Source organism: Penicillium samsonianum, assembly GCF_028829775.1.
Source record: "Penicillium samsonianum strain IBT 33392 chromosome Unknown utg000004l_segment0_segment0, whole genome shotgun sequence".
NCBI classification, from domain to species: Eukaryota; Fungi; Ascomycota; class Eurotiomycetes; order Eurotiales; family Aspergillaceae; genus Penicillium; species Penicillium samsonianum.
In genome coordinates, this window is record NW_026643262.1 from 2,143,678 (window position 1) to 2,168,603 (window position 24,926).

Consider the following 24,926-nt stretch of genomic DNA (forward strand, 5'->3'; position numbering starts at 1 on the left):
GAAATCCCACAGGGTATCTCAATTCTCAGATGAAAAAGAAGAAATCAAAAAAAATCACACAAATGAAATACATTGATCTCCATAACGCCATCATTCAGCGCCTGCTGTAGTTTGTCATAAAGCCCTCGGAAATCACAGGAACAAGAAGAAACAAAGGGGGGGGGGGGGAAGGCACCATCCCCTAGCTATACAAAGCCAGACCAAATGTCACATCAACCACCCATTTTACGCGGGATACCCATTCCCATTCGCATGATCCTCCGCTGTTTCGGGCGGAGGAAGAGGGAACCCATCACCACCACCGCTGCCGGCGGCTGCTTTCGAGAATCCCTCGCGGGCAAGCATGGTGTTGAGCACGGCGCAGTTGTACGAAGCCTCGCCGGGAGGCACGACGAGGAAGATATAGGTGTTATCCGTGAAACGGCCGAGGAAGATATTGAACTGGGGTGTTTTCGTGTGCATGACGACGAAGCCCGCCGAAGCCGGGGTTGTGAGTGTGTTTCTTGCGGCGCAGTGCTTGAACGCCTTCATGATATTCGATAGACGCTCGTGGCGGTCGTAGATGGGATTGAGCTCGCCGACTTCGGATGTCACGGAGGTAACGGTGAGGAAAGTAGATCGCTCGAAGAGGATGACTTCTTCAGCGTTTATTTTCTTCGCGAAGGCGGTTAGGAAGCGCTCGATGACGATTAGGTTCGGGATGAGCTTGTGCACGATCCCGGCCCAGGCTTTGTACAGCGATTGGTCCCAGATGCTGCTGGCGAAGGTGTCGACGCGGAAGTCGCTGGATCGACTGCGGATTACGGCGGAGCGCTCGTCGTAGATGCGTTGGCGGTGCTCGGCTTGGATTAGATCCATCTTGTGCACGAGACAGAAGACGTAGGCGTTTGGGCTGAACTCGCGTAGCGCTTCGATTATCGCGTGGTAGGTGTCCAGATCGCGATCGACTTCGCGTGACTCGATGTCAAATACGTAGATGAGGACTGCGACGTCTGAGAAGATGTTGCCGCGCTGTGAGGCCAGATAGGTTTCCATGAAGGCATCTTGTCTGAGATGGAAGTCTTTGTGTTAGTGGAATGACTCCCCGGGTTGGAACTCGAGTACGCATTGCTCACCCTCCGCAATCCCACAGATTCAATGTGAGGTTGCCCATGAACTTGACGTGGCTGTGCTCTACATCAATTGTAGCACCGAGACGCCGGACATCCTTTGCGACATAGTTGCTGAAGATAATTGAGCGCATGGAAGACTTCCCCGACCCACTCTTGCCCATCAAGAGAACCTTTCTCTTCTTCTTCCGAGCATCCATCCTGTTAGATGTTCTTGGGATTGCCGTTGAGCTCAATGCCCCGCTCTTGCGGGGACAACTCGGGTCGATCTGGAGAGCAACTCAGTGCCTTCACAGGGTCACTCGGATGCAATGGTACTGGTTTCCGGTTAGGAGACCAATATTAGCATCTTTCTGCCTTGACAATGGGATTGAAGGCGAGAGAACATAAGATAAGAAGGAAAGGTGATGAGCTCCAGCCTTCTAATGCGGAGACGGAACAATGCTGTCCCGGCTCACGTGATCTCAAAGTTACGTCGTTGTTAGGATTGGGCGGAGATAGGAGAAAACATGAACCTAGCAATCTGTCCATAGTTATGTATTTCCCATCAAGTTACTCAGAGAATGTGAACTTACGCACTATTGTGCATTTATTAGCATTTATTGGCATTGTTGGCACTGTTGGCACTGTTTGTGGAGTTTTGTTTTATTTGAGCTTTGGGGCCGAGGTTACGGGATGACGACATCCCATGGGTCTCCCGAAAATCATAGGTCTTCTATGGTCAAATGGCTTTTATGGACATGAGGGTAAAAAAGGAAACATAGAATAGACAGAGAAGAAGAAGAAAAAAAGGTTGAGATGCAGTATGAAATAAGCCGCCTAAAATCAATGGGAACCCAGATGAATAGCCTCAAATGTAGAGGAAAAATGGGGGAAAGAGGGAAAAAGCCCAAAATGGCAGGGGAAAAAAAGAAGGAAGTAGAGTAAAAGGCAGGAAAAAAATGCCAAACGTGAGATATAGGTATGAAGGTATTCGGTCATGAAGAGTTCATTTCATCAAAAAGCTCGTCCCAAATAAAACCAGATGACGGGACGAAGGTATCCAGGTATCCAAGCATCAATTAGAACGGAAATAGAGGGTATTAGAAGACAGTGCCGTCAGATCGTATCATGATAGGGGGTTCCTTGGTGTTTGGTCTCGAAACTTCCGCAATCTCGCGACCACCCTGCAGTTTCATTGTTAGCATTTACTTAATCGGGAAAATCCTCGATGAATGCTCACCTTCCAGGTGCCAGCCTCAAGCATTTGTGCTAGTGTTAGTGGCTCTTCGGAGCCCTTGAGCCCCAGCTGAGCATTGACCTCCTCTAGGAGCTCATCCAGGAATCCAACTGTAGCGGCTCGCCATTCGACAATTACGTCGTCGTCGGCGCTGAAGAGCGGTGCCACTTCGACACTTGGCTGACCCTTGATCTGGGCATTCTCTTTATATGCGTCAATTCCACGCTGCATCTCGTCCGGTTTCAGAGTCAAGAGTCCCAGGTCGATAAGAAGACCTCCGTTTCGATATTCAGGCAGGCCTGTTAGGAGGTCGCTGCCGGCGAAGTGGATGAGCATCAATTTCGACATTGGGACCATGATCGAGTAGCATAGCCATTGTGTCAGCTTATGGAATGGAACAATGCTCTCCCACTGCTTTGCAGGAGGCGAGTTAGGGAGATCTGAGCACTTCCAAGCATCTCCAATTGATACTCCATCAATCTGCGTTCGGGAGGGGGGCCAGATGGGAGAGAGGCCATCCATGAGCACGGACCACAAAGTGGTAATCGGAACAATAGGTACGGAAGAAGCAAGGGTTGATGGATGGCTGAGAAGATAATCTGAGTAAAGATTAGTGATCAAGCACACACACAAACAAACATCCAGATCGCCTCACCTAGCATATTCCCCGGTCTAGCGTCCACACCGAAGAAGTCTTGATTGTTAAGTGCGTCGGAGAGCCGAATCAACAACCCTGTGCGGCCTTCAATACCAGCCAGTGGATTTTGATCAGAATGTTGCATCCCCTTGGAAAGCACCTCGACCGTAACCTTTTTTAGTCCCGCACCATCCACCTGACATGGCTCCGTAGGATCGCTACTGAAAAGCCCAGACTTGAACATCTCCAAACTCGCCACCGCCAAGCCCTCACTGCGCGAGAAGACTTTCCCAGACTCCTTCGATCGGTACGACCACTCATTCCCAGCACCAGCATCGAGCAGAACGGACACGACAAACAAATCAATCAAACGGCGTGTGCGCTCCTGCGCATCAATGCGACTGGGCCAGGACTGGAGAAGCTGGTTGATGCGCGGTCTGCCTCCAACGTCGAAATGCTGCCAGCGACCATGCGGCGGGATGTTCTCATAATCTGGCGCATAATCTCGCTATTGGGGAAAGCGTATTAGCGCAACTTCACATGATCGTGGAAGTCGCTTGAATTTACCTTGATGATGGAGACGACATAGGAGGCAGTAGCTTCGAATTTGCTCATGTCGACATCGAAATGGTTCAGTTGGTTCTTTTTGGCCTTGTTCAGGATTATGTTGGAGCGTTCGCGCACTGCATGGATGCTTCGTAGGTATGCGGCCGGGTCCAATGCTGGGTCTGGTGGTCTGGCGATAGGGAGTTCCGGGATTGAGGCTGGTGGACCACTTCCCTTGTATCCTGGCGATCTCAGGGATGTATTTGAGGTGCGAGCGCTGTTGACCGATACGAAGGAATCGTTCTCATTCTCGCTTTGAATGGAGTTCTTTGAATCTTTGCGCTTGAATATGCCCATTGTTTCGAGTGTTGGAGTTTCACCCCAGACCTACTCAAAGGTTGAAAGGGGGCAGTGGAGAAATTGGAAGGAGGGGCGAAGAGAATGTACCAAGGTAGTTCGGATAAGGAGTTCACAAAGGAGGGGGGGGAGAAGGTGACATCTGGATGTGATGTTTTTATTTTTTTTCTTTAACACATAATAAAAGCTCGAAGGGTAAAACCAAGTAAAACTAGGTAAAATAATAATAGTTATTTTTTTTAATTATGGGGCTTGATGGCTGGAGCTCTTTACACCAGGGGTCATTTACGGGCTAGATGCCCGATTAATAATTTGAATATTATGGAGTCCAGGGGGGAATTGACTCTGGCAAAGTCTGTCTCCGAAGTCTGGATCGAGGAAGCTTGGAAGGTACCAGGTACAATCCACAACTCGTACTTTAGTATGCAGAATGTCGGTACCGGGTACGCCAACTTAGCTCAATGTGCTGATTTGCCCCTAAAACTAGTGTACATCATACAGGGTACATACGGAGTACATATGTAGTATATTGTACTCCGTACTACAATAATAATTAGTACTCCGTGAGCAGCATACAAAGCCTTTGTACTCCGTACCCATTCCCGGGAGTACTCCGTAGATTGGGACCGATTGCCGTAATAGGTATAGGGATGGGCCCGGAGGAGTGGACCAGTCGGAAAGCAAGAGAAGGGACTATCATTTCACTGTGCAAGGGGCGAACGAATCATGTCCTGGGCGAATAGAGAAATACATGTAGGAATGCAAATATCAAGTAAATTTTTGATTCCGAGGCGCCACCAGGTGGTACGTGTACATATAGATCGCTAGCTCATATGCAGATATTCGATCAGACCATGCCTTATTAGGGGAGTAAGTTTAGACGAAAAAGAGAATCCATGGTTGGTACATGCGGAAATGCACGGGCTAGCGTACCGTTCGAGAGAAAAAGCAAAGAGGGCACGGCTTGCCCTATCCGGAACCTCGAACCCACTTCGGGTACTTCGAACCTTGGAAGGTTGTGTGAATGGTTCAGCTATCGCGCATCGCGTTAATTGCTATGAATATCTGTTAAGCGCATGTTCCAGATTTTATGGGTTTTCTTCAACTATTATGGTGTAAATTAATAATATTGTATGGAAAAGTACAACGTACAACGTATACCGAAAACCGGAGAATAGACTTGGTTTTCGATACACCCGGCACTACCTAGGTACGCCTAGCAGCTAGAAGAGGAAGGTGTCGCTTCTCACATGCCATATTATATGAACCTAGACAACGTCTCTCAAGCCCAGACTCCAAGGTTTCACATTACAATCTGCCCCTTCTGAAATAATGTGTCTAGATGTCAGTTGTAAAGTAACCAAGTAATTCCAGGCTCGATCCTTATTTGTCTCGAATAGATACAATGGAGTCTGCATGGTCCATGTAGAACGTGGACCGTGCAGAGGTGACATGCGAAGGATCATACTGACTTCTATGACGTTGAAATCCTTCGACTCTTAACAAGTCTTATTAGGGGCCTCATCTCCGGACCGTTAAGTCCAACCCCTCCCATTTATATCGAAATGCATCCAAGGACCCAGCTAACGGGAAGCACGGGCCTGGCCACTCTACTGGGTCGTTTCAGCTTAACTCTGTTTTCTTTCTTTTCGTTCTATGTTTCTTTTCTCTCTTGAGAATGACATCTGAGAAAGTATCATAAGTTGTACGGAGTACTCCATACATCGTATCTATATACTCCGTACAACACACAATAATAAGTATTGTGCGAAGTGACTAGCCTGAAAGTCAGGGGCAAGACACAATGAGATCCACCGATTTGATTTCCATTCGCTACCGCGCGGCTCGTCTTCCCGAGGGGTTCCGCTGTTGTGAAAAAAGCGGAGTTCCGACATTCCTTTTTACCGCAAACACTTCTTAGACTGAAATACGCGAGTACGGAGTACTCCGAACGTTGCATACTACATACTATAGCATTGTCAATACTCCGTACATAGTAGCATGGATACTTAGAATACCACACCCGGACACTTGATACCCTACATACTCGACAGAGTATATACATATGTAGTATATCAATAGTACCAAACTCATTTTTGGGACTATCGCGACAATGCGGGGTTTTTTTGCCTGGAAAATGAGTAGAATAATGAAATATAACGATACAATTTATAATATACAATCTGACCTCGTGACCTTTGGAGGGTCTAGATTATCATACATCGAAGTATATACTCCATACTGTACGGAGTAGATGGGGTTGAGTATAACAAGGCGTGTCGTGGCCTGATTGGCCTTGTCACCTACATGCATGTAGCTACCTTTTCTAGGGTATTGTCAAGGCATTTTTTTGACGTCTTTTTGACGTCTTTTTGGGTCCTCTGATAGAGAGGGAAAAACAAAACCAAAGCAAGAGCTGAAATTATAAAGCTAAATCTTCCTTCAACATCGCAAGAGTCGTAAAGGGCTTGTAATCCCCGAAGGCGGAAGGGACGGGATCCCCGCAATCCATCCACCCATTCACTCACTCAGCATGTCTACCTAACTTCAGGAACCCCTCATACCTGTTGAAAAACACGTGGACCCTGGCAGCTACCTAGGTACCATGTTCGAACAGCACAAAGTTCGGTTCCATGTTCGGATTACGTTACGTGCTCCGTTACGTTTCCAAGGTTGCTACTTCCCTGATCTCGATATCGTGACCCAAATCTCTGAATAACCTCGAGCCCTCGTTCCTCCTCTCCTCTATAATCATACACGCAGAGACTTAATCTACCTTCCGCATTGTAGATCCCATCGCTCAGCAGCATGGCAAATATCCAGTATACGAGACACGAAGGCCACGACCAAGAGTCGGAGAGACTATTGATTCTGACTACGACGAAGGCGATGCTATTCTAGCTTGGGGTGGCCACGCAATTACCATAACCTCTGGAAGCACGGGTTCCGTCCTGTATGGACTTTCCAGTAAGGATACCCTGGAGATGAGATCCCAGTGGATATTCGCGAATAGCTTGAGGGAAATGGCCAGCGTAGTAGGTTTTTTTTCTTGTATAGGGAGCTCAACAGCTAATCTCAATGACAATGAAGACTGCGCAAATGATCGGGCCCCTACGTAGTCTCGCATGGCTAGCAGGGCTCGATGAACTTATCAAAGCCATCGACCACCCTGCGTACGTTATTCAGGATGATATAGAAGTCATTTCTTTTGGCACCAGCCTGTTGTGGCCACTAGATCGATGAGTGGAAGAAGGAACTGTACCGCCCATCATCTGGGCCAAGGACTCGTGAAACAATCCACCGGCCAAATCCTCATCTCTCGCAACAACAGTTCCTAGTGCTGTGCCAGCAGCCGTCAAAGGGACGGTTGAAACCCACAGTTTCCAAGGGAACAAGAAGAGTTACAAACTAGTCGGTAGACCAGACTATTCTGTTTGGTATGGCGATTACGAAGACACTACTTTGAACGTCTTTGTTGTTGAGGCGAAAAGAAGATACTTTGCTGCAGATGGCCTGGTGCAATGCCTGGCCTACATGGGTGGGTGCCTCTACTCTACCCAGCTTCTCGAATCAAAGCACCAGACTAAGTCAAATGCGTCAAGGTACGGTTTGACAAAAGCGCCTTGAGACTGGAAGCGAATATTCGGAAGGTAGTCGGAGCCCCACTTGAGTTAAAAAACCTTTGGTTTCGAGGACTAAATTTCGGTGCATTGGAATCAACACTGGCCTTCTTCATCTAGGAAAGGAGCAGCCACAATGCTGACAATGAATTTGGACCCCTCGCGTTCAGCTCTGTTTACTGCAGCTTTTTCTTTCTGAATCTGTCCATAACGTTGAGAAAATGCCCAGAAGCAAGTGGAAGAGAGCATTGTTGACTTTTTGACGAAGAAAATTACTCGTGAAGACCTTAGTCGGCTGGTCAGTGACGAGGACCCCACTAAACTCCCATCTATTACCATGTCTACCCTCAGTACGACTGAAGTGCAAGACATGTTGAAGTTGAAACTCGTATTCAATGACCATGAGGCGCAATCATGGTCTTTAAAGACCCAGATCTACATAGCACTAAGGTTTGGGAGCCAAATCCGCAAGTCTGGAGTTCCTGGGTAGCCAGGTGGAAGCATCTCCCACTGGAGATTGCGTAACAGCCAATTCCAGCAGAGTATGACACCGCATACTTTATCAAAGGGGCTATACCTGGCGAGGGGGAAAATGTGCGGGGGCGCTGTGGGGTCCCTGTCCCATCGGCGGAAAACCAGCTGGTTACTTGCAAATATGAAGGGGGCAAGGCTTTGTCTGATTCGCTTGAGTTGATCATCTTCGTCGGGCGGACCTAGCGGGCTTGGTTGGTTTTTAGCTCGCGTGATGCTTTTTACACTTGGTTGTTGCCGATGTAACCAAGGCAGTTTTAGTTTTAGACAGCCATTCCTTATTGTTATATAGTGATGTCTTTTTTATATGCATCTTTCGGTTAACTTTGGTACTTCAATAATCGATACGAAGGTAAGTTGGGAGAATCGACATAGAAGGGAACTGTGTATACTTCGTATAGTCGTGGATGATGTGCATACAGCCTTGTACGCACATGGTCTGTACGTATCTAGGTAGATCTGCACTGCTACTCCTGATACTAATACATACATCCTCTACGGAGTACTCCGCATGGTTCTCAAAAGAGCCATGCATGGAGACTGTTCTGCCGCCATAGTTGCGCCACTAACGGATTCCTCTTGGTCCTCGTATAGATGGACTGTATCTGGTAGTCTTGGACCTGCCAAACTTCATTAGCCTGCGCGCTAATGCATAAAGCTTTTTTAATTTAGTGCTTTTTACTAAACTTTAAACGATTTAACGTCCTGAATTTAGCGGGCGATGAAACCGCCCCTTTTCGACGCTTTCAAAGAAGACACTAATACGTAGTAGAGTACGGACTAGCTTGAGAGAACTACGGAGTAGATAGTTATGGGCTGCAATGTACGGGGTATGTAGGTCTTGCATCTCCAGCTACCCCTTTTTGATACTTCCAGAAAACACAAAATAGTTCTAGACTGAGCCAAGTATTGCATTTCCCGCCTATGACGTCCCCAATTAGGACATGATGTGCGTTTGGCCAAAAGTAGAAATGGAAACGACCTCGCCCCATCTACAATTAATATATGTAGCTCGGCCGGGAGATCCGCTCATCCTTGGTTCCATTATGATTGAACGGCAGTTTAGCTTCGGCCGGGGTTGATACGATGTATGCCTGGATCTTATAGGTCAAGTCGCTTTCGATTAGGGCCAGGACCAGGAACCGATGATCTCTCTCGGCTACTGAAGGGAGAAGCTTTTTGCCACTTAAACTGTCAACATGTACTTTGTACCGAGTAACTAGTTAACTACGGAGTAGTTCGTACGGAAAATTGTTACGGAATACTTGGTGGCTACTGGTATATTTTCGAACTTCCCAAGCGATGGACTTGCTGGCCATTAACCTATTCCCTGCATTTTTGCAGGCATAGCTTTGCTGACAGAGGCGTGTTCCCGTTGCCGATAAAACCGAGATTTATGGTCTCCACAGTGTAAACATTTGGATCTTCTCCGTGCCTCTATAATGGCCTGCACAGATCCATCACTGGGGGATTTGGGTGAGGGGTGACATACATAGGTATTCTTCATCCATTGTTAAGTTGTCTCTTCGATTTAGTTATCCGATTTGCCGGGCTCGTGGGGTCAGTAGGCTGAAGCAACTATGGCGATATCTGTGAACTTTTCGGGTTATTTTCGGGATTGAGGGGAATCTGAGTGATGATTGAGTTGTTGAGAAATCAAAACATAGTGTAAAAGGGCAAAATAGAACATGCAAGTTGAAGGTCTGTGGACTGGGATATCTCTCATGTCGACGTCATTGTATACACCTTGGACAAGCTTAGTTCATGTTAAGAGGCAATTGATTTCTAAGATGCTTTCAAACTCAATCTCAAGAAATTGAATAGTCAGATGAATGAACTGATTACACGACAGCATTTCAAGGAAATGAAGCTATTCCAGAATGCTCGAGATGAAACTACAGTATCACGTGCCGGCCTCAATGCGGTCTGGGTCCCCCACATGTTAGGGGCAACTGTTCTGCATCTGCTTGATATAGCAAACCGTCATTGAAATTACTTCGGGCTTCTTTCATATTGTGAGCTGGTGAGATCATGGAAAACCTTCATCCCTCTTCTGGGACCTAATCCTCATTCGAACCCACCAGACGTCACCTCCATCCTTTGCGACAAGCTCACCATGGAGGACCTAAACGGCTTGAGTTGGTCCTCCGACTCCAAAAACCCAAGCAAACCACCGCCAATGAGCTCTGGGTACTTGTACCCAAGTATCCCATCAAATGGCGGCTCTGGCAGGTCTACCCCGTTATCTGCCTCCTCGAACCGCTCAAGCTCGCCATCAAAGCCCGCCACTTCTACCGGAGATAGCTTCGCGAATCTGGTTTCATTCAATTCTTCCGCCGGAAACAAGAATCTCTCTCTCATGGAACAGCAGAAGCGCTTGCAGGAGGAAAAGGCTAAGAAGGAAGCCGATAATCGCAGTCGATTCGAATTGCAATACGGAGGCCAGAACAACCAATTCTGGGACAACTTCGAGGGACGTACGCGGAGCCCCGCATCTGTACCTGCTTCTCGATCTGCACCCCCGCCCACGGACGAAGAGGATATCCTGGCCGCCTTCGATGCTGCAGCGCCAGTGGACGCGTCGACCCATTTCCCAGTCCCCCTCTCCTCGAGATCGTCGCCTCGAATCGACATGAAGAGTCGCCCAGAGCCTTCCAACGGGGGAATTAGCATGCAGGATAACACGGGGGGTATGGACGCCTTTGATGACGATGACCCATTCGGCCTCAATCAATTGAAGCCGAAATCCGCTCCCCCTCCTCAGCCTCAACAAGCCGACGATGATGATTTCCTTGGTCTGCTCGGGAAGCCGGTATCAGATATCCCCCAACAGGAACCGCCTCCCGCATCTGCCACACCCTTAGATCGAGGACGAGACCAAGATGCATCTCCTATGCCTTCCAACGAGGTCGATCGGGCGATTGCGGAGTTGGTGGACATGGGATTCCCCGCGGATAAATCGCGCCGGGCTTTGAATACCACAGAGTCCGGGACCGACGTACAGGCTGCCGTTGGTTGGCTTCTTACCCAGGCCCATGCCGAATCTCGGCAGAAGACTGAAGGACAGCCCGGTGCAACTCATTCTGCCGATCGCACTGAAAGGAGCGATAGTCGTAACCGCGACAGGCCTTCGTGGATGAGAGAAGAAATGGCAGAATCTCGATCACGTCAGGATAGACGGAGTCCCGCATCAGCGGACAAAGACCCTGCGCAGGTCGCCTCTCAATTTGGTAATAACCTGCTGAAATCAGCCGGCTCGCTTTGGAAGACTGGTAGCAAGAAATTCCAGCAAGCTGTAAACGAATTCAACACCGAGCATGACTCCAGCCAACCACGTTGGATGAGAGATGCATCCTCTCCACAAGACGAGCCTCCTTTGCAGCCGCAGCGTCCAGGTCGTCGTGATCAGCCGGCTCAAACCCAAAGAGAGCAGCAGGACTTCACCAATGAAGCGCTTCTTCTTGAGTCTGGAGACGGTCGGCCTCAGAAACCTCCTCGTCCTCGTGAAAGCCACCCCGACCCGAGAAGCCAGCCTCCTCGTAATCAGCAGTCGCCTGGTGCTGCCCAACCAAGGCAGCAAGCCAACTTCCTCCAGCGTCCATCCCGACCAAGCTCTCAAGATCCTAAATCTCGACCTTCACGGTTTGCGGCTGAAGAACAGACGGCGCAAGCATATGTTAGTCCTGCGAGACGCAAGCGACCTCAGGCACCACCGCCGCCTTCTGAGCCTAACGTCGATCTCTTCGATTCTCCTGCTCCTTCAGCTAGTCGTTCAAAGCCTCCAACCCCAGCCCAGACTGCCACGCCTCCGACACGCTCAGCTTCCATCCCCGTACGCCCCAAAGCCCCAACACGGTCTATTCCACCTGTATCTCAAGAGGCGCTTCAATCGACACACCGGCACCGCGGAAAGGCCGCAGACTCATACAAAAGAGGCGACTACGCAGAAGCCCACCAGAGCTTCTCCACGGCCCTTGGCATGCTCCCTGACAAGCATCCTATCACCATTATCATCCGCAGCAATCGTGCCATGACAGCCCTGAAGATCGGTGAACCCAAGTCCGCCATTGACGACGCCGACATCATCCTAACATTCATTGGCCCATCTAAGGGCGAATCGGAGGTAATCGATCTCTGCACCGGGGAAGCGCCCAAGCCCATGAAAGACTTCTTCGGCAAGGCTTTGATGCGCAAAGCCGAAGCCCTAGAGCAACTCGAGCGCTGGGGTGATGCCGCGCAGGCGTGGAAGCTGGCTGTAGAGTCTGGTCACGGTGGCAGCACGAGCATTCAAGGCCGAAACCGTTGCGAGAAAGCGGCTGGCATCAACAAGCCTCAATCTAAGCCCGCAGCCCCTACTAGGAAAAGGCCTTCACCTCCGCCTAAGAAGGCTTCGGCTATGTCCGATCTCACGGCCACGTCGGCATCTGGGACGGACTTTGAAGCAGTCAGCCGTCTGCGGCAAGCCAACCAGGCCGCTGAGCGCGCCGACGAAGAGAAGTTTGCTCTTTCGGAGAGCGTCGATGCCAAAATTGCCACCTGGAGAAATGGCAAGCAAGACAATTTGCGTGCGTTGCTCGGTAGCCTGGATTCTGTACTATGGCCTGAGGCTGGGTGGAAGAAGATTGGCTTGTCGGAGCTGGTTCTGCCGAATAAGGTTAAGATTCAGTATATGAAGGGGATTTCTAAGGTGCACCCTGATAAGGTATGTTTACTCCATTCTTGGGTGATGTTGGCTGCATTTTATCTGATTATCAACTAACGTTCCCTACCAGATCTCTACCGTTGCCACCACCGAGCAACGTATGATTGCTGGATCTGTGTTCGGAACCCTGAATGAAGCGTGGGATAAGTTCAGAGCTGAAAATAACCTCTGAGAATTCCTATTTCCCTGTTGATACCATCTACCCATCGTCATTACTTCGTTTCTTGCATTTCATGATTTCATCATCTAGAAGGCGGCCTTGATAGCATCTTTGTCCTATAGAGAATTCCCACATGAGCGGTTGCCCTCTTTATGTTTCTGTAGTACTCATTCTTCGGTGCTTGCTTATCGTCGTTGATCTACGTTCGCTCATTTGTCCCCAGGTAGTCTGCAAGACGGCTGCTTCTTAGGTCAACCATCTAGCGCCGGCTTTGAATATACAATTGAATGGTTTCAAGTCAATATGCAAGCAGATTGTCGATGAATTCATGATTCCCGTCAAGGCAATCATGTCTCTGCAAGTTTGCAAATGCTGATTTGATAATGGAGGGGTTGACGACCACCAGCTTAGCTCCAGGATTGCGTACAATGCGAATAATTAAAGTGCCTTTGAGTAAATGATATGTGCAATGTAGACTGTCTTAAAAGACAACAACACCTCAATCTAGTTATGGAAATTTTATGCTAACGAAACAAATCACTGGTATCTATTCATCCTCATGCCTCGGTGCTCTCTCCTTCGACCTTTACTTCCTCAGGCTTATCTTCCGATTCTGGCTGTGTATTTTCTTCCGATTGCTTCCGTTGGTCGCGAAGCTTTGCCCGTTCCATTGCAGCCTCTCTCTTCATTTGCTTCTTGCTCATCTTCGGCTCATTATCGGGCTTAACCTTGGCGGATGGCCATTGATCCCGGCACTTTTTCTCATCTTCTTCAGACCAAGCCCGAGGCAGGATCGCAAAGACCAAGTATGAGGTGTGAGTTCGGAGATCCGGCTCTGACCGATGCGTCAAGCGACCCTGAGCATATACAGGGACTTCAGTCTTCTCTTTATAGAACGGTGTCTCTTTCACAAACGGCTGATAATCTGGCTGGTCTTTGGTCATTCGGTTGTCACGCATGAGCTTGGCACGTTGTTCATCACTGCGAAGCTTTGCGACTGCCTCCTCGACGGTCTTGGGAAACAGTGTAGCTCCGCGCACGCCCTCGGTATCCAGCCCAATACGATCCCGCTTGACATCAAGCCGACGCTGGGCGACTTCCACCATTGAAATATTGAGCCATGACAGCTTGCGCATAGTGCGGATTGTACGCTCTGCCTGCTCGAGACAGGGCGAGAATGTGCACAGATAAGCGGGCGATTCAGGGTCGAGAGCCGATTCCTGTCCATCGGGTGGATTGCGCACAAGATGTTTCAGCGCGAGCCAGGGAGCAGGAAGATCCAGGAAGATGGCGTTGGCTTTGGGTGATTTGCCGGTTTTCGGATCGCCTAACAAAAATCCGTCCTCATAGACGTCGCGATGCGTAGCCTCCACCACCCCGTCGAGACCGTGGTCTCGGAGTTCCTGCCGCACTTTCGCCGCGCGCTGTTCGTGGAATTCGAAACTGCATACCTTCCCTAGTCGTCGCCGTTTGGTTGCTTCTTCTGTCCCGGGATACCCGTTGAAAACGGCGCGAGCGGAGGCATGCGTGAACGAGCCGCTGCCGGAGCCGGCTTCAATCACTGTACACCCAGGTCGTGCACGGAGTCGGTGGAGGATGTAGCTGTAGTCTGGGGTGTAGACGACCTGCGTGCGGTGCGGAAGAGATATGGTCCACGCTTCGGGGGTTGGGGCGAGGATGTGTAGGAACCCGCTTTCCGCAGAGACAGGGGCTCTTAATGATGGCTTATTGTTCTCCTCCTCTGCGCCAGTTGTTGTTGCCTCAGCATCAAGCTCTTCGGCTTTGCGCTTGGCGGGTTTGTTGCGACCGCGCGAGCCTGTGTCGACTTTTGAAGCGACAACTTGCGCGCCCCAGGGTTGCCCGATTAGAGTGCTGTGTGGGAATGAGCCGAAGCGGGTGTTGGTGACTTTGCCTTCCCAATATCCTTGGTTCTCATCGTCATGGTCGCGGAGGATCGTCGGAATGATCTGGTCGCGACGGAGTTGCAAAAGGGCGAGGCTATCTGTATCGGCCAGGGCGTTCCGGGTGAGGAATGGGGACGTCATGGTGAGCGATATCAGTGAGAGTAATGAGTATGGACAATCCCTTACTTGAGGCCGGAAGTCATTGCCTCTCCGCAAAGAAAAAAAAGGCTGTCATGCTCATTGCCTAATCGGGCCACGAATTAGGGCTCAGGGCTAGGTCCTCCCATCCCCAGTTGCCGCCAATCACAGCGAGTCCGCAGTTGATGGATGAGTCGATCTGGTCCTGACAAGAGCCCCTCCCCCTCCATTGCATTTGTTCCTCTCTTTATGCTCTCCCCCGTCCCTCCCTCCTTTCCCTTTCTTTCTTTACACCGTCCAAACAGCGGTTTTTATTGTCGGCCACTTCTTTCAGGTCCATGTCTTCTCGCCAGCAGCCGCCATGGCGGCAACCGGCCTCTAGCCCGGACGCGCAACTGCCTCCATTGAAGGTGTGGAACTCGTTGACCAAGTCCAAGACCCCCTTCGTCCCGATCGACCCTGCCGGCAAGAAAGTTGTGTGGTACGCGTGCGGACCGACTGTTTACGACGATGCGCATCTTGGACATGCCCGCAACTATGTCAGCACCGATATTATTCGGCGAATTATGCGCGACTACTTCAAGTTTGATGTCAACTTCGTTATGAACATTACAGACGTGGATGACAAGGTATGACTCAGAGTTGTGTATAGGGATACAGCCTCAAGCGCGGTGACTCACCATTCCTATAGATCATCCTCCGCGCCAGACAACAACACCTGTTTAACGAATTCATCACTACTAACCCTACGATTACCTCGGAGGTCCTAGATACCGTCAAAAGTGCTTTCGTCGCCTATTTAAAGAAGAACCTCCCCTTGCTCGACTCCGAACTCCCTCCGTCGCGGTACCAGAATGAGGTTGAAAAAACCTATGCGACTATCTTGAACGGCGGAGCTTTGCCAGGAAACGAGAAGGCAGGTGATGATGAGGCTAAGGTTAAGATGCACATCAAGACGGCTGCATCGGCAGCAAAAGTCTTCGCGCAGGCGGAATCCCGCGATGGCTCGAGTGCCGACCCTGCTCTCTTTGCTGAGTCGTTCTATTCGAACGCGCAGGATCTTATTTTGCCTTACCTCGATGCCCTGAAGGGTGCATTGGTTGATGCGGACGATCACAGCATCTTCACCAAGTTGACTAAGAGATATGAGGACCGGTTCACTAAGGATATGCGGGACCTGAATGTTCTTGATCCCACCGAGTTGACTCGCGTGACGGAATATGGCGATGAGATTGCGGCCTTTGTGGATCGCATTGTTAAGAATAACTTCGGATATGCTACAAAGGACGGATCGGTGTACTTTGATATCAATGCCTTCGAAGCTGCGGGCCACCCGTACGCTCGGCTTGAGCCATGGAGTCGATCAGACAACAAATTGGCTGCAGAGGGCGAAGGCTCTTTGGCCAGCAAAACGACAGAGAAGCGCGGTGCTTCCGATTTCGCTCTCTGGAAGTCGTCTAAGCCAGGCGAGCCAAGCTGGTCCAGTACCTGGGGCAAGGGCCGCCCTGGTTGGCACATCGAATGCTCAGCCATGGCATCCGCCCGGCTGGGCAACCAGATGGATATCCACTCTGGTGGTATTGATCTTGCCTTCCCACACCACGACAATGAGCTGGCCCAGAGTGAGGCGTACTGGCACGGTGACCACAAGCATGACCAATGGGTTAACTACTTCCTTCACATGGGCCATCTCTCCATTCAAGGGTCCAAGATGTCCAAGTCATTGAAGAACTTCACTACCATCCGAGAGGCGCTTGATCGCAAAGACTGGACGCCGAGAAGTTTGCGCATTGTTTTCCTCCTGGGTGGCTGGAAGGAAGGTGTTGAGATCACAGAGGATCTGGTAAACACAGGCAGCTCATGGGAGGAGAAGGTGAACAACTTTTTCCTCAAGGTGAAGGATCCTGCGGCTCTCCAGTCGTCAGGCACCGACACCACCTTTGCTGCTGATCTGGAAGCGGCCAAGAAGGCGGTCAACGACCAGCTCTGTGATTCATTTAACACTCCCGCTGTCATGGCGTCGATCTCGGAACTTATCTCCAAGTTCAACATTGCCGACAAGGCCACCGTGCCCTCTGAGGACGTTCAGGCTGCAGCTAAATGGGTTACCTCTATTGTGAACATTTTCGGTCTTAACGGTACCGCCTCGGCTGACAGCACTGAAATCGGCTGGTCTGGTATTGATATCCCCGATGAGGCCAAGCCCTACCTGTACCCTCTGTCCGCTATGCGTGACACTCTCCGCGAAGCCGCGCGGTCCAAGGCTGGAATCTCCGCCAAGGATATCGAGGCGGCAGTTGCCCAAGCATCGGCACCACAAGAGGCCTCCGAATCTGCCAAGCCATACGCTGAGCTTTTCACGAACTTCCGTACCAAGGTGGTGGCTTTGGAGTCATCCGATTCTATTGGCAAGGATATTCTTTCCCTGTGCGACCGTGTGCGAGACATCGACCTTTTCGATGTTGGTATCGCCCTCGAAGATCGGGAGAACCAACCTGCCCTGGTCCGGCCAGTCACCCAGGAGATGCTTAAGGCGCGGGAAGAGAAGGAAACCCGGGCTCTCCAAAAGCAGGCTGAAAAGCTAAAGCAGGAGCAGGAAGCTCTCAAGAAGGCGGAGAAGGGCAAGCTGAGCCACCTGGAGATGTTCCGTACCAACGAGTACAGCGCCTGGGACGAGGAAGGCATCCCTACTCGCGACACTGCCGGTGAGGAGATCACCAAGAGCCGAGCTAAGAAGCTCCGCAAAGACTGGGAGCGCCAGAAGAAGGCACACCAGGCGTGGTTGGCTACTCAGGCCAAATAAGCCAAGAACAAAAGAGAGCATTTGATTTTTAAATATCTAGTTTAATAGGTATCGGGTATCTTTGGGGGTGGGTTTCCACTTTGCATCGCGAGGCGTTTCTCTCGGCATATATCCTTACCTTCTTATCCTATACAATGCGAATATTGCCTGATTGGGATACTTTAGTACCATTTACCCCTCTCGATCTGCTAGAGTTCTACATGTATTAATTGTTATAACACGCCGTAAACTTGACCCGGCCTACCTAGCTCTATCTCATACTGCTGTGATACTTCCTAGAGTATTCCCCCCATGTTGCACCACAATACACATGCAGTGCTAGATACAGAGTTCATATTCAGAAGTACGATGGCCCATTATCAAATCACACGGGCGGACAAATCCGTGCCACCTGCGGAGTATAGTACCCCGGAAAACCCCCCATTAAATGCATTATGGAATTGGAGAAAGCGGGATGCCCATTTCCCTCCTTTTGTTTTTCTCTTCTCTCTTATCAGACCCTATCTTTGCTCGTTTACTAGATTACCCATCTCAGATTTACTATTCTACTCAAGATGGCAGTACAGACAGGTCTCGACTATATGCGTTCGCGCACGCAGATCGACTGTGATACCATGGACGACGAAGGTGAGTAGACTGGCCCTTCTACATAGTAGCGATTATTATATTATCATTTGCAAATAACTGACTAATTTTAGTTGCCAAAACTCTGGGCCCATTCCAGGACTGTACTTCCAACCAAGTATGTACATGAACATGGTACATAATTGGGCCATGACATTAACCGCCCAGGCTATTGCACTCGGCGAGCTTCGTAAGACAGAGCGGTTTAGAATCCTCGAGTCATCGCGGGCAGAGGCGGCGGTGCTGGAACCGAAGTGGTCCATGGATATGGACGAATTGGCTGTCGAGATTGCGGTGAGTTGTTGTTTTGATTATAGAATTGATGGGTTTGATGAAGAAGCCGACTAATATCGATTAATAGATGGTTAAATTGGCCGTAGAAATGGCAAAACACATTCGTCGACGTGTCCATGTACAGGTTAATCCTTACTATTCGTACTCAACAGAGAAGATTATCCTCAATGCACTCCGTATGTTTGACCTTTCTCATTGACATTGTTCTTGCTCAATTAAACCTGAGGGCTGATCATATCGTTTATAGGAATCGTGCAACTGTTCCAGCATGTCCAGCCCGACTTCGACACCACTCGCATTTGCATCAAGATTCCGAGTACGTGGGAAGGAATGATGGCCTGCCGCACCCTCGAATTAGCCGGTGTGCATACTTTAGCGACCACTCTGTTCAGTATGCCTCAAGCTGTACTCGCAGCCGAGGTCAACTGTACTTACATCGCGCCCTATGTGAACGAACTGAAGGTGCATGTGCAAGAAGGGTAGGTACCAAATTCTTCTTCGAAATCCTATCTAACACTTCTCCCATTTCAGTTTCGTGGACAATGCGAAATTGCTCCCTCTTTGCGCAGCCATTCAGAAATACTACAAGTCCATCAATTCGCGTACCACAGTCCTCCCTGCTAGCTTGACTTCCGTTGAGGAGATCTTCTTGCTAGCTGGGGTGGACCACCTCACTATTTCGCCAGGTCTGTTGACACAATTGACTCAGCCTTATGCAGGTAATGTTAAGTCGCTGTTTGATATCGAGCCGACACTTCCAATCCCGGCGCCGGGTGTCTCTTTCATCAACGATCCTGGAACCTACCAGATTACATTTGCCCGAGACCTGGGTGGTGCTAGTCAGATCAAGCTGACCGAAGTAAGTACATACATTGATCGATTTTTAAACTTCGCTGACAGAAACCAAGGCTATAAACATATTTTGTGATGCCCAGGACAAGTTGGAGTTGCTTATGAGGGGAAATTATTAGCTCCCTGGATTTTGGTATCCCGTGATTAAGACAATGCCGTCTTATTTTGAGTCATAGCTTAATAAATTGCTGGAAATCAAAGGAAATGAAAGCAAATCCGTACCTGAAGTGCCTTATACTTCCAGTGCACGTGACCACGACGTCATCCACGGCTCTCCATCATTCCCATCTGTGGATTTCTCCAATTCTCTTCATCTCCAATTGCCTTTTTTTCAACTTGCACAGAGTTGGGTCTTCCAGCGATTACATCTGTTTATATTGGAATTCTATTTTTACATTGTTTCGCTTCCCGAACCTCTATTGAGGATACTCGACTCTGAATCGCACGGTTCGCCTACAAGATGTTCCCTTCGCAGGCGGCTAATTTTAACATTGAAGCCCTTAGCGGCATTTGCGGGTAAGTTCGACTAGCTGCACCTTTTTTCTTTTTCGGTCTTTGGTGTTTTTCCATTAGCTGTCATGCTCATATCATGCATGCATGTGCGACAGCGGATCTAGATCTACTTGGCCCGGCGATCTCTGCTTTTTTTTTTTTTTTAATCCAATACTGACCAATCTAGATCGATTTCTATTGCCTGTTGGGTCGTCGTTTTCTCCCCTCAAATCATCGAGAACTTCCAACGTGGCTCTGCAGATGGCCTCTCTCTCATCTTCCTCATCATCTGGTTGGCTGGCGATGTGTTCAACATCTTAGGCGCAGTCCTACAAGGCGTGCTCCCTACCATGATCATCCTTGCAGTGTACTACACTTTAGCAGATATTGTTCTACTGGGACAGTGCTTTTACTACCGGGGGTTCAACTTCAAGGAGGAGCTATCCCCCTCGTCCACACCGGACCTTTTTTCAGCCAGCGGTACTTCCGATGAGGAGCGGAATAGCGCCGATCAGCCAGCACCAACAGAGAGATCAGCCCTCATCCCGAAGCACCACGGCCAGGTCCAAATCCAAGACCCAACTATACATATAACTGGACAGCAACCCGAAGACCGCACACGCCCACTCTCCTCTGGCAGACGACACTCGGCAGCTTCTTACCATGATATCTTCCACCCATCAGTGGACGCCACCCATCTATCACCCGCAACGCCCTTCGTCGAACCCACATCTGATTCCGCGCGCCGCCATGCTCAACGCGCCCGCCGTCGCCGCATCTCCGCCCTCCAATCCGTCCTTTTCAACCTCACCGTCGTCGCTCTAGTCTGTGCTGCAGGTGTGATGGGCTGGTTCGTCAGTCCGGCAGCAAAGTCATCATCAGCAGACCCGGAACCTCTGACGATGGATGTTCTGGGTCAAGTATTCGGCTATTTCTGTGCAGTTTTGTATCTTGGGTCACGTCTGCCCCAGCTTCTCTTGAACTACCGCCGCAAATCAACGGATGGTGTCTCCCTGCTGTTCTTCCTCTTTGCTTGCATCGGGAACCTGACTTACGTGCTCTCGATTCTGGCATACTCACCTATTTGCCATGGTGGGTCTCCCGAGGAGGTCATGGGGCACCACCGTCACCATGCGCACTGTCGTCCTGGTGAGGCGGCTGCGCTGTATGGTCGGTATGTTCTGGTGAACTTGTCGTGGCTGGTCGGCAGTGCTGGCACGCTGCTGCTGGATATGGCGATCTTTACACAATTCTTCCTATACCACGATGGCAAGGATGATGAGGAGGAGGAAGAGTAGATGCTCAAAAGTTAGATGTGATTTATTGCAGATATATCAATGTTTGAAATAGTTCAGCTTGGAATACAATATTTGAATGTTGTAGACCTCCAGCTCCTGCCTTTTCTGGACTAGCAATGCTCCTATTCCACAGCGGTAAATAATGGTAAGCGCATGAAAAGATACAGCATTAATTACACTAACGGGAAATAAAGTTCAAGTTCTATCAACCGCTTTTCCTATCTCGTTTCGTCGACATCGTTTGTACCTACCGAGTACAACATAAACGCCTTGTTTCTAGTCAATGGACGACAGAATGCTAAGATCGGCAGATCCAATCTACAAGATCTGCCAGATGGCGCTAATGACTGCTAGCTCATACGAACTTTTCAGAGTGTTTACGGTTCTCCGTACTCCGTACAGAGCAGCTAACCAAGTGGATACAATGGATATCAGCCTCCACTCTTCTTTACCATGTATTTTATACGTTGTGGTATGTAAAAAGATATACGGTCGAACTCCCTCGGCTTCTTTTCTGGAATAATGACTCTCCTGGCGCTACCTACCCCGGCTTTCTTGCTTAATATTAAAACGTGTCCCAGAGAAAGCAAAATGACTCCAGTCCAGAACCGAATTTGTCAAATATCTCTTGCACTGAGTACAAACAAACCAGAAAACGACAATTTTGTTTTTCCGGCACAGGCAGAGAAAGCCACACGACAACAAGAACGAGAAGTGAACATCAAGAGTCTCGAAGCGCCTTGTCCTCGACTAGGCTGGCCACATGATGCTCATCTCCAGAGTTGCCCGTATCCGATGCGAATGAATGTGGAACACACGGACGAGTTGAGGGAACTACATGAAGCGCTGGTGCTTGCTATTAACAATATTATTGAAAGATGGTGGAGGGACGAAGAGGCGGAGTTTTCGAAAAGGATGCCATTAGAAGCGCACGAGGAACTTCTTTTACAGGTAAGTAATTCACGGGGCTAAAGAGCCCAGGGACAGAGTGAGGAGTATAACGTGTAAAGCTTACCAATTGCAGTGGATCGATGGTCATGATACAGCCTCTCGTCCATTTGATAATCACCAAGGTTCATGGAGACCAGATTTCCTGATTGAAGAGGTAACTACGACTGATGGACCTGGATCATCAAAAGAGCAGTTTCGTGTTTGTGAAATCAATGCACGATTTGCTTTCAATGGATTCTTGATTACTGCATACGGCCAGCAAGGTCTACTGGACCTTGGAGCTGAACGGAAAGGATTCAAGGGAGCAGCGGAGAGCGATGATGTGAGCAAGCACCTTTCTGCTACTTAGTTTATTATATGTGGGGAGTATGTACTAACGGCGGAGATATAGATCATAGATGGTCTGTTCACATTATTTGACCCCGAGCTTCCCTTACACCTTCTCAAAGGCAGCGAAGGAGGCCACGATATCCTCATGTTCCTCGAGTGTGCAGAGCGACGAACAGGAGTTGTACCTAGATTCATTTCACCCCAGGATCTTCGACTGGTGCCGAGCCCAGACTCCAAAACGGGATACAAGATCTGCTGCGTGACTGATATTGAACAAGCATTGTCCGCAAATACAAAGCATCCGAAATCGTCAACCTTCACCGATCATGCAACAGGAGAGGTTCTGGAAGAAATCCACCAAGTAGGACTCGAACTCCATCAGCACGAACTCCAAGCGCTCTCGCCCGAAATGCTTCAGCATCTGTCCTCGCGCTGTTTCAACGACCTCAGATCCGTTTTCCTGGTGCACGACAAGAGATTGCTCGGAATTGTTCACCAAGAACTGGGCTCGTTGGTTCACAGGTATCGTATTCTTACTGAGCGTCAAGCCGAGGTCCTCCGCCGTGGTATTGTACATACAATTCTCCCGGGGTCACCGGAAGTCCAGGCCTTTGTCCGGAAATGTCGGGAGTCACCGTCCTACAAAGACAATTATATCCTCAAGCCTGTCCGAGGTGGCAAGGGCGAAGGAATCCTCTTTGGGGATGAGCTATCAACCGAAGAATGGAATGAAAAGCTCAAAGGACTTGAAAGCGCAGCGTTGACACCGAGTGGAACGACCTATGTGGTACAGCGTCAGGTTCAGCAACCACTCTATGAGGTCCTGTTGAGGGAAGAGGAAGGCGTACAGCGCAACCGTCTGGTGGGGACATACATGTCTATCCACGGAAAATATATCGGGGTAGGATGCTGGCGCAGTGGGCCGGGCAGGGTATGTGCTATCAGCCATGGGGGTGCATGGATGGTTTCAGTTGTATGAGTCCAATGTATACAGGTGTTCGCAATGAAAATTAAAAATCTTGCATAATTCCAATTTATAACTTGCTCTTCTTAGTCAAGTCTTCCTTAATAATCTCTATATCCCTCGGACCCTCCTTTTCAAACCTGGCTAACATAACAACGTCCTTCACTCCGCTCCGACCAGATCCCTCCAACTCAGGACCAGGACTATCCAGCCTAACCAAGGCCCGCCCATCAGATAAGATTCTATCAATTGTTGGCGAAATGCAGATTTGCGTCCAAGGTAGAGACCCCGCGTTCACGAATTGGAGGAATTTCCGTCGCTGTCGCCTAAGGGCAACGAGCGATTGACGACTGCGGGTCCATGTATCGAGAAATTGCGAAGCTAAACTCAGGAGAAAATATTGAGGCGGAAGAAGTTTCGCTTGTCCCGCCTGAGCCTTCCGGAGCCAGGCAGAGCATTCCAGGAACCGAGCATCGGTGATCTCAATTCCACCATCATGGCAAGGATGAATGACCACCTCTGTGTCTAGACCTTGCTCGTGGTCACGGGGTATAGGTAAGAAGTAGAGATACATCTGCGTTGTATAGCGATGAGGGACGCCGGCCGGTGTAATCCAGCGCGTGAAAGGGATCAGGTTTTCTATCGAGTTGGGTGAGTATAACCATCACGATGGATGGATTGACACGCAAAAGAGAGGGCAGGACAAACCTGTATCCGGCTCCGCGGCACGGCCATTATTCTCCCTCGCTAGCCATTCCAAGAACGTAATGGCTTGACTGTGGATGGCTTTTCTTCCTTCTTCCCTTCTTTTCTCGTCAATCGTGAGTATCGCTCCAGAGCTTGTATCTCGGGCTAGTAGAACTCCGCTTTCTTCGAAGAGCTCTCTCAGTGCGGCTCTTCGGTAACAGATGGAATCTTCGTGTCGTTCTGGATCCCCTGCGGGTGGGCAGTCTCCATCTTGTAATGCGAGATTCCCTCCTGGAAATACATGGGCTGATGGGAAGGATGAGGAGGTTTTGGTACGCTGGAGAAGAAGAACTTCATTTGTGGATGAGATAAGAATGACGCTAGAGAATCATGGGTTAGAGTGTGCTTTTTCCGTAGGGAAGAACAATGCCATCAAAATATCATCATCTCACCTTGCGCTGGGAGTTGGCTCGGGTATGCCTGTTCTGGTATCTGGGGATTTGAGAGACATCGTGAAAGCTGGGGTTAGTAACTTCAAAGTTGTTAATGAAAGCGCGAGTATGACATTGGGAGGATACAAGTACATGTAAATAGTTAACTAACTAACTATATTGTACATACATGTATGTAGGTATTGAATTGTATTGCATTGCATTACAGGGATCGCCGATTGCTGTAGAAATATAAATCGGGGCCATAGCGGAGATA

At 49.4% G+C, this 24,926-nt stretch overlaps 11 protein-coding genes across 11 annotated transcripts; 7 read left to right on the forward strand and 4 right to left on the reverse strand.

Annotated features, from left to right (window-relative positions):
* Window positions 1-156: 156 nt before the first annotated feature.
* Window positions 157-1,488, reverse strand: N7471_007743 (Rag GTPase GTR1). Its single transcript, XM_057280462.1, has 2 exons — window positions 1,116-1,488; window positions 157-1,048 (listed from the first exon to the last, which is right to left on the reverse strand). Exons 1-2 carry the CDS (start codon window positions 1,307-1,309, stop codon window positions 226-228), a joined length of 1,017 nt encoding a protein of 338 aa, XP_057134722.1. The 5' UTR covers window positions 1,310-1,488; the 3' UTR covers window positions 157-225.
* Window positions 1,489-2,191: 703 nt separating this feature from the next.
* N7471_007744 (URC4/urg3 family protein) lies at window positions 2,192-3,868 on the reverse strand (the record flags this gene model as incomplete). Its single annotated transcript, XM_057280463.1, has 4 exons — window positions 2,192-2,275; window positions 2,332-2,927; window positions 2,984-3,473; window positions 3,533-3,868. 4 exons carry the CDS (start codon window positions 3,866-3,868, stop codon window positions 2,192-2,194), a joined length of 1,506 nt encoding a protein of 501 aa, XP_057134723.1.
* A 2,792-nt stretch (window positions 3,869-6,660) lies between these two features.
* On the forward strand, window positions 6,661-7,608 carry N7471_007745 (uncharacterized protein; the record flags this gene model as incomplete). The annotated part of the gene is made up of 5 exons (XM_057280464.1): window positions 6,661-6,903; window positions 6,959-7,066; window positions 7,104-7,155; window positions 7,200-7,279; window positions 7,471-7,608. Coding segments are annotated over 5 exons (621 nt in total), but the record flags the coding sequence as incomplete, so codon positions are not given.
* Window positions 7,609-7,624: 16 nt separating this feature from the next.
* On the forward strand, window positions 7,625-8,205 carry N7471_007746 (uncharacterized protein; the record flags this gene model as incomplete). Its single annotated transcript, XM_057280465.1, has 3 exons — window positions 7,625-7,652; window positions 7,851-7,966; window positions 8,017-8,205. The coding sequence occupies 3 exons, from the start codon at window positions 7,625-7,627 to the stop codon at window positions 8,203-8,205; spliced, it is 333 nt and encodes a 110-aa protein (XP_057134725.1).
* Window positions 8,206-10,135: 1,930 nt separating this feature from the next.
* On the forward strand, window positions 10,136-13,184 carry N7471_007747 (UBA/TS-N domain protein; the record flags this gene model as incomplete). Its single annotated transcript, XM_057280466.1, has 2 exons — window positions 10,136-12,721; window positions 12,792-13,184. The coding sequence occupies 2 exons, from the start codon at window positions 10,136-10,138 to the stop codon at window positions 12,891-12,893; spliced, it is 2,688 nt and encodes an 895-aa protein (XP_057134726.1). The 3' UTR covers window positions 12,894-13,184.
* Window positions 13,185-13,438: 254 nt separating this feature from the next.
* On the reverse strand, window positions 13,439-14,926 carry trm61 (tRNA 1-methyladenosine methyltransferase subunit GCD14; the record flags this gene model as incomplete). The annotated part of the gene is made up of 1 exon (XM_057280467.1): window positions 13,439-14,926. The coding sequence occupies one exon, from the start codon at window positions 14,924-14,926 to the stop codon at window positions 13,439-13,441; it is 1,488 nt and encodes a 495-aa protein (XP_057134727.1).
* A 335-nt stretch (window positions 14,927-15,261) lies between these two features.
* Window positions 15,262-17,726, forward strand: N7471_007749 (cysteine--tRNA ligase; the record flags this gene model as incomplete). The annotated part of the gene is made up of 2 exons (XM_057280468.1): window positions 15,262-15,552; window positions 15,615-17,726. 2 exons carry the CDS (start codon window positions 15,262-15,264, stop codon window positions 17,724-17,726), a joined length of 2,403 nt encoding a protein of 800 aa, XP_057134728.1.
* Window positions 17,727-18,280: 554 nt separating this feature from the next.
* Window positions 18,281-19,615, forward strand: N7471_007750 (transaldolase family protein; the record flags this gene model as incomplete). Its single annotated transcript, XM_057280469.1, has 7 exons — window positions 18,281-18,353; window positions 18,425-18,468; window positions 18,519-18,644; window positions 18,712-18,820; window positions 18,892-19,123; window positions 19,176-19,503; window positions 19,553-19,615. 7 exons carry the CDS (start codon window positions 18,281-18,283, stop codon window positions 19,613-19,615), a joined length of 975 nt encoding a protein of 324 aa, XP_057134729.1.
* Window positions 19,616-19,956: 341 nt separating this feature from the next.
* Window positions 19,957-21,286, forward strand: N7471_007751 (PQ-loop repeat-containing protein; the record flags this gene model as incomplete). Its single annotated transcript, XM_057280470.1, has 2 exons — window positions 19,957-20,012; window positions 20,176-21,286. 2 exons carry the CDS (start codon window positions 19,957-19,959, stop codon window positions 21,284-21,286), a joined length of 1,167 nt encoding a protein of 388 aa, XP_057134730.1.
* Window positions 21,287-21,877: 591 nt separating this feature from the next.
* N7471_007752 (uncharacterized protein) lies at window positions 21,878-23,546 on the forward strand (the record flags this gene model as incomplete). The annotated part of the gene is made up of 3 exons (XM_057280471.1): window positions 21,878-22,237; window positions 22,311-22,559; window positions 22,629-23,546. 3 exons carry the CDS (start codon window positions 21,878-21,880, stop codon window positions 23,544-23,546), a joined length of 1,527 nt encoding a protein of 508 aa, XP_057134731.1.
* Window positions 23,547-23,601: 55 nt separating this feature from the next.
* On the reverse strand, window positions 23,602-24,729 carry N7471_007753 (NUDIX hydrolase; the record flags this gene model as incomplete). Its single annotated transcript, XM_057280472.1, has 3 exons — window positions 23,602-24,170; window positions 24,240-24,598; window positions 24,671-24,729. 3 exons carry the CDS (start codon window positions 24,727-24,729, stop codon window positions 23,602-23,604), a joined length of 987 nt encoding a protein of 328 aa, XP_057134732.1.
* Window positions 24,730-24,926: the final 197 nt, after the last annotated feature.

What these genes read in the sequence shown, in the direction of transcription:
- N7471_007743 (XM_057280462.1), bottom strand. Translation starts at nt 1,309, where the DNA reads ATGGATGCTCGGAAGAAGAAGAGAAAGGTTCTCTTGATGGGCAAGAGT. An exon ending in AATCTGTGGGATTGCGGAGG is followed by an intron (nt 1,049 to 1,115) that starts GTGAGCAATGCG and finishes CTTCCATCTCAG; the next exon opens with ACAAGATGCCTTCATGGAAA.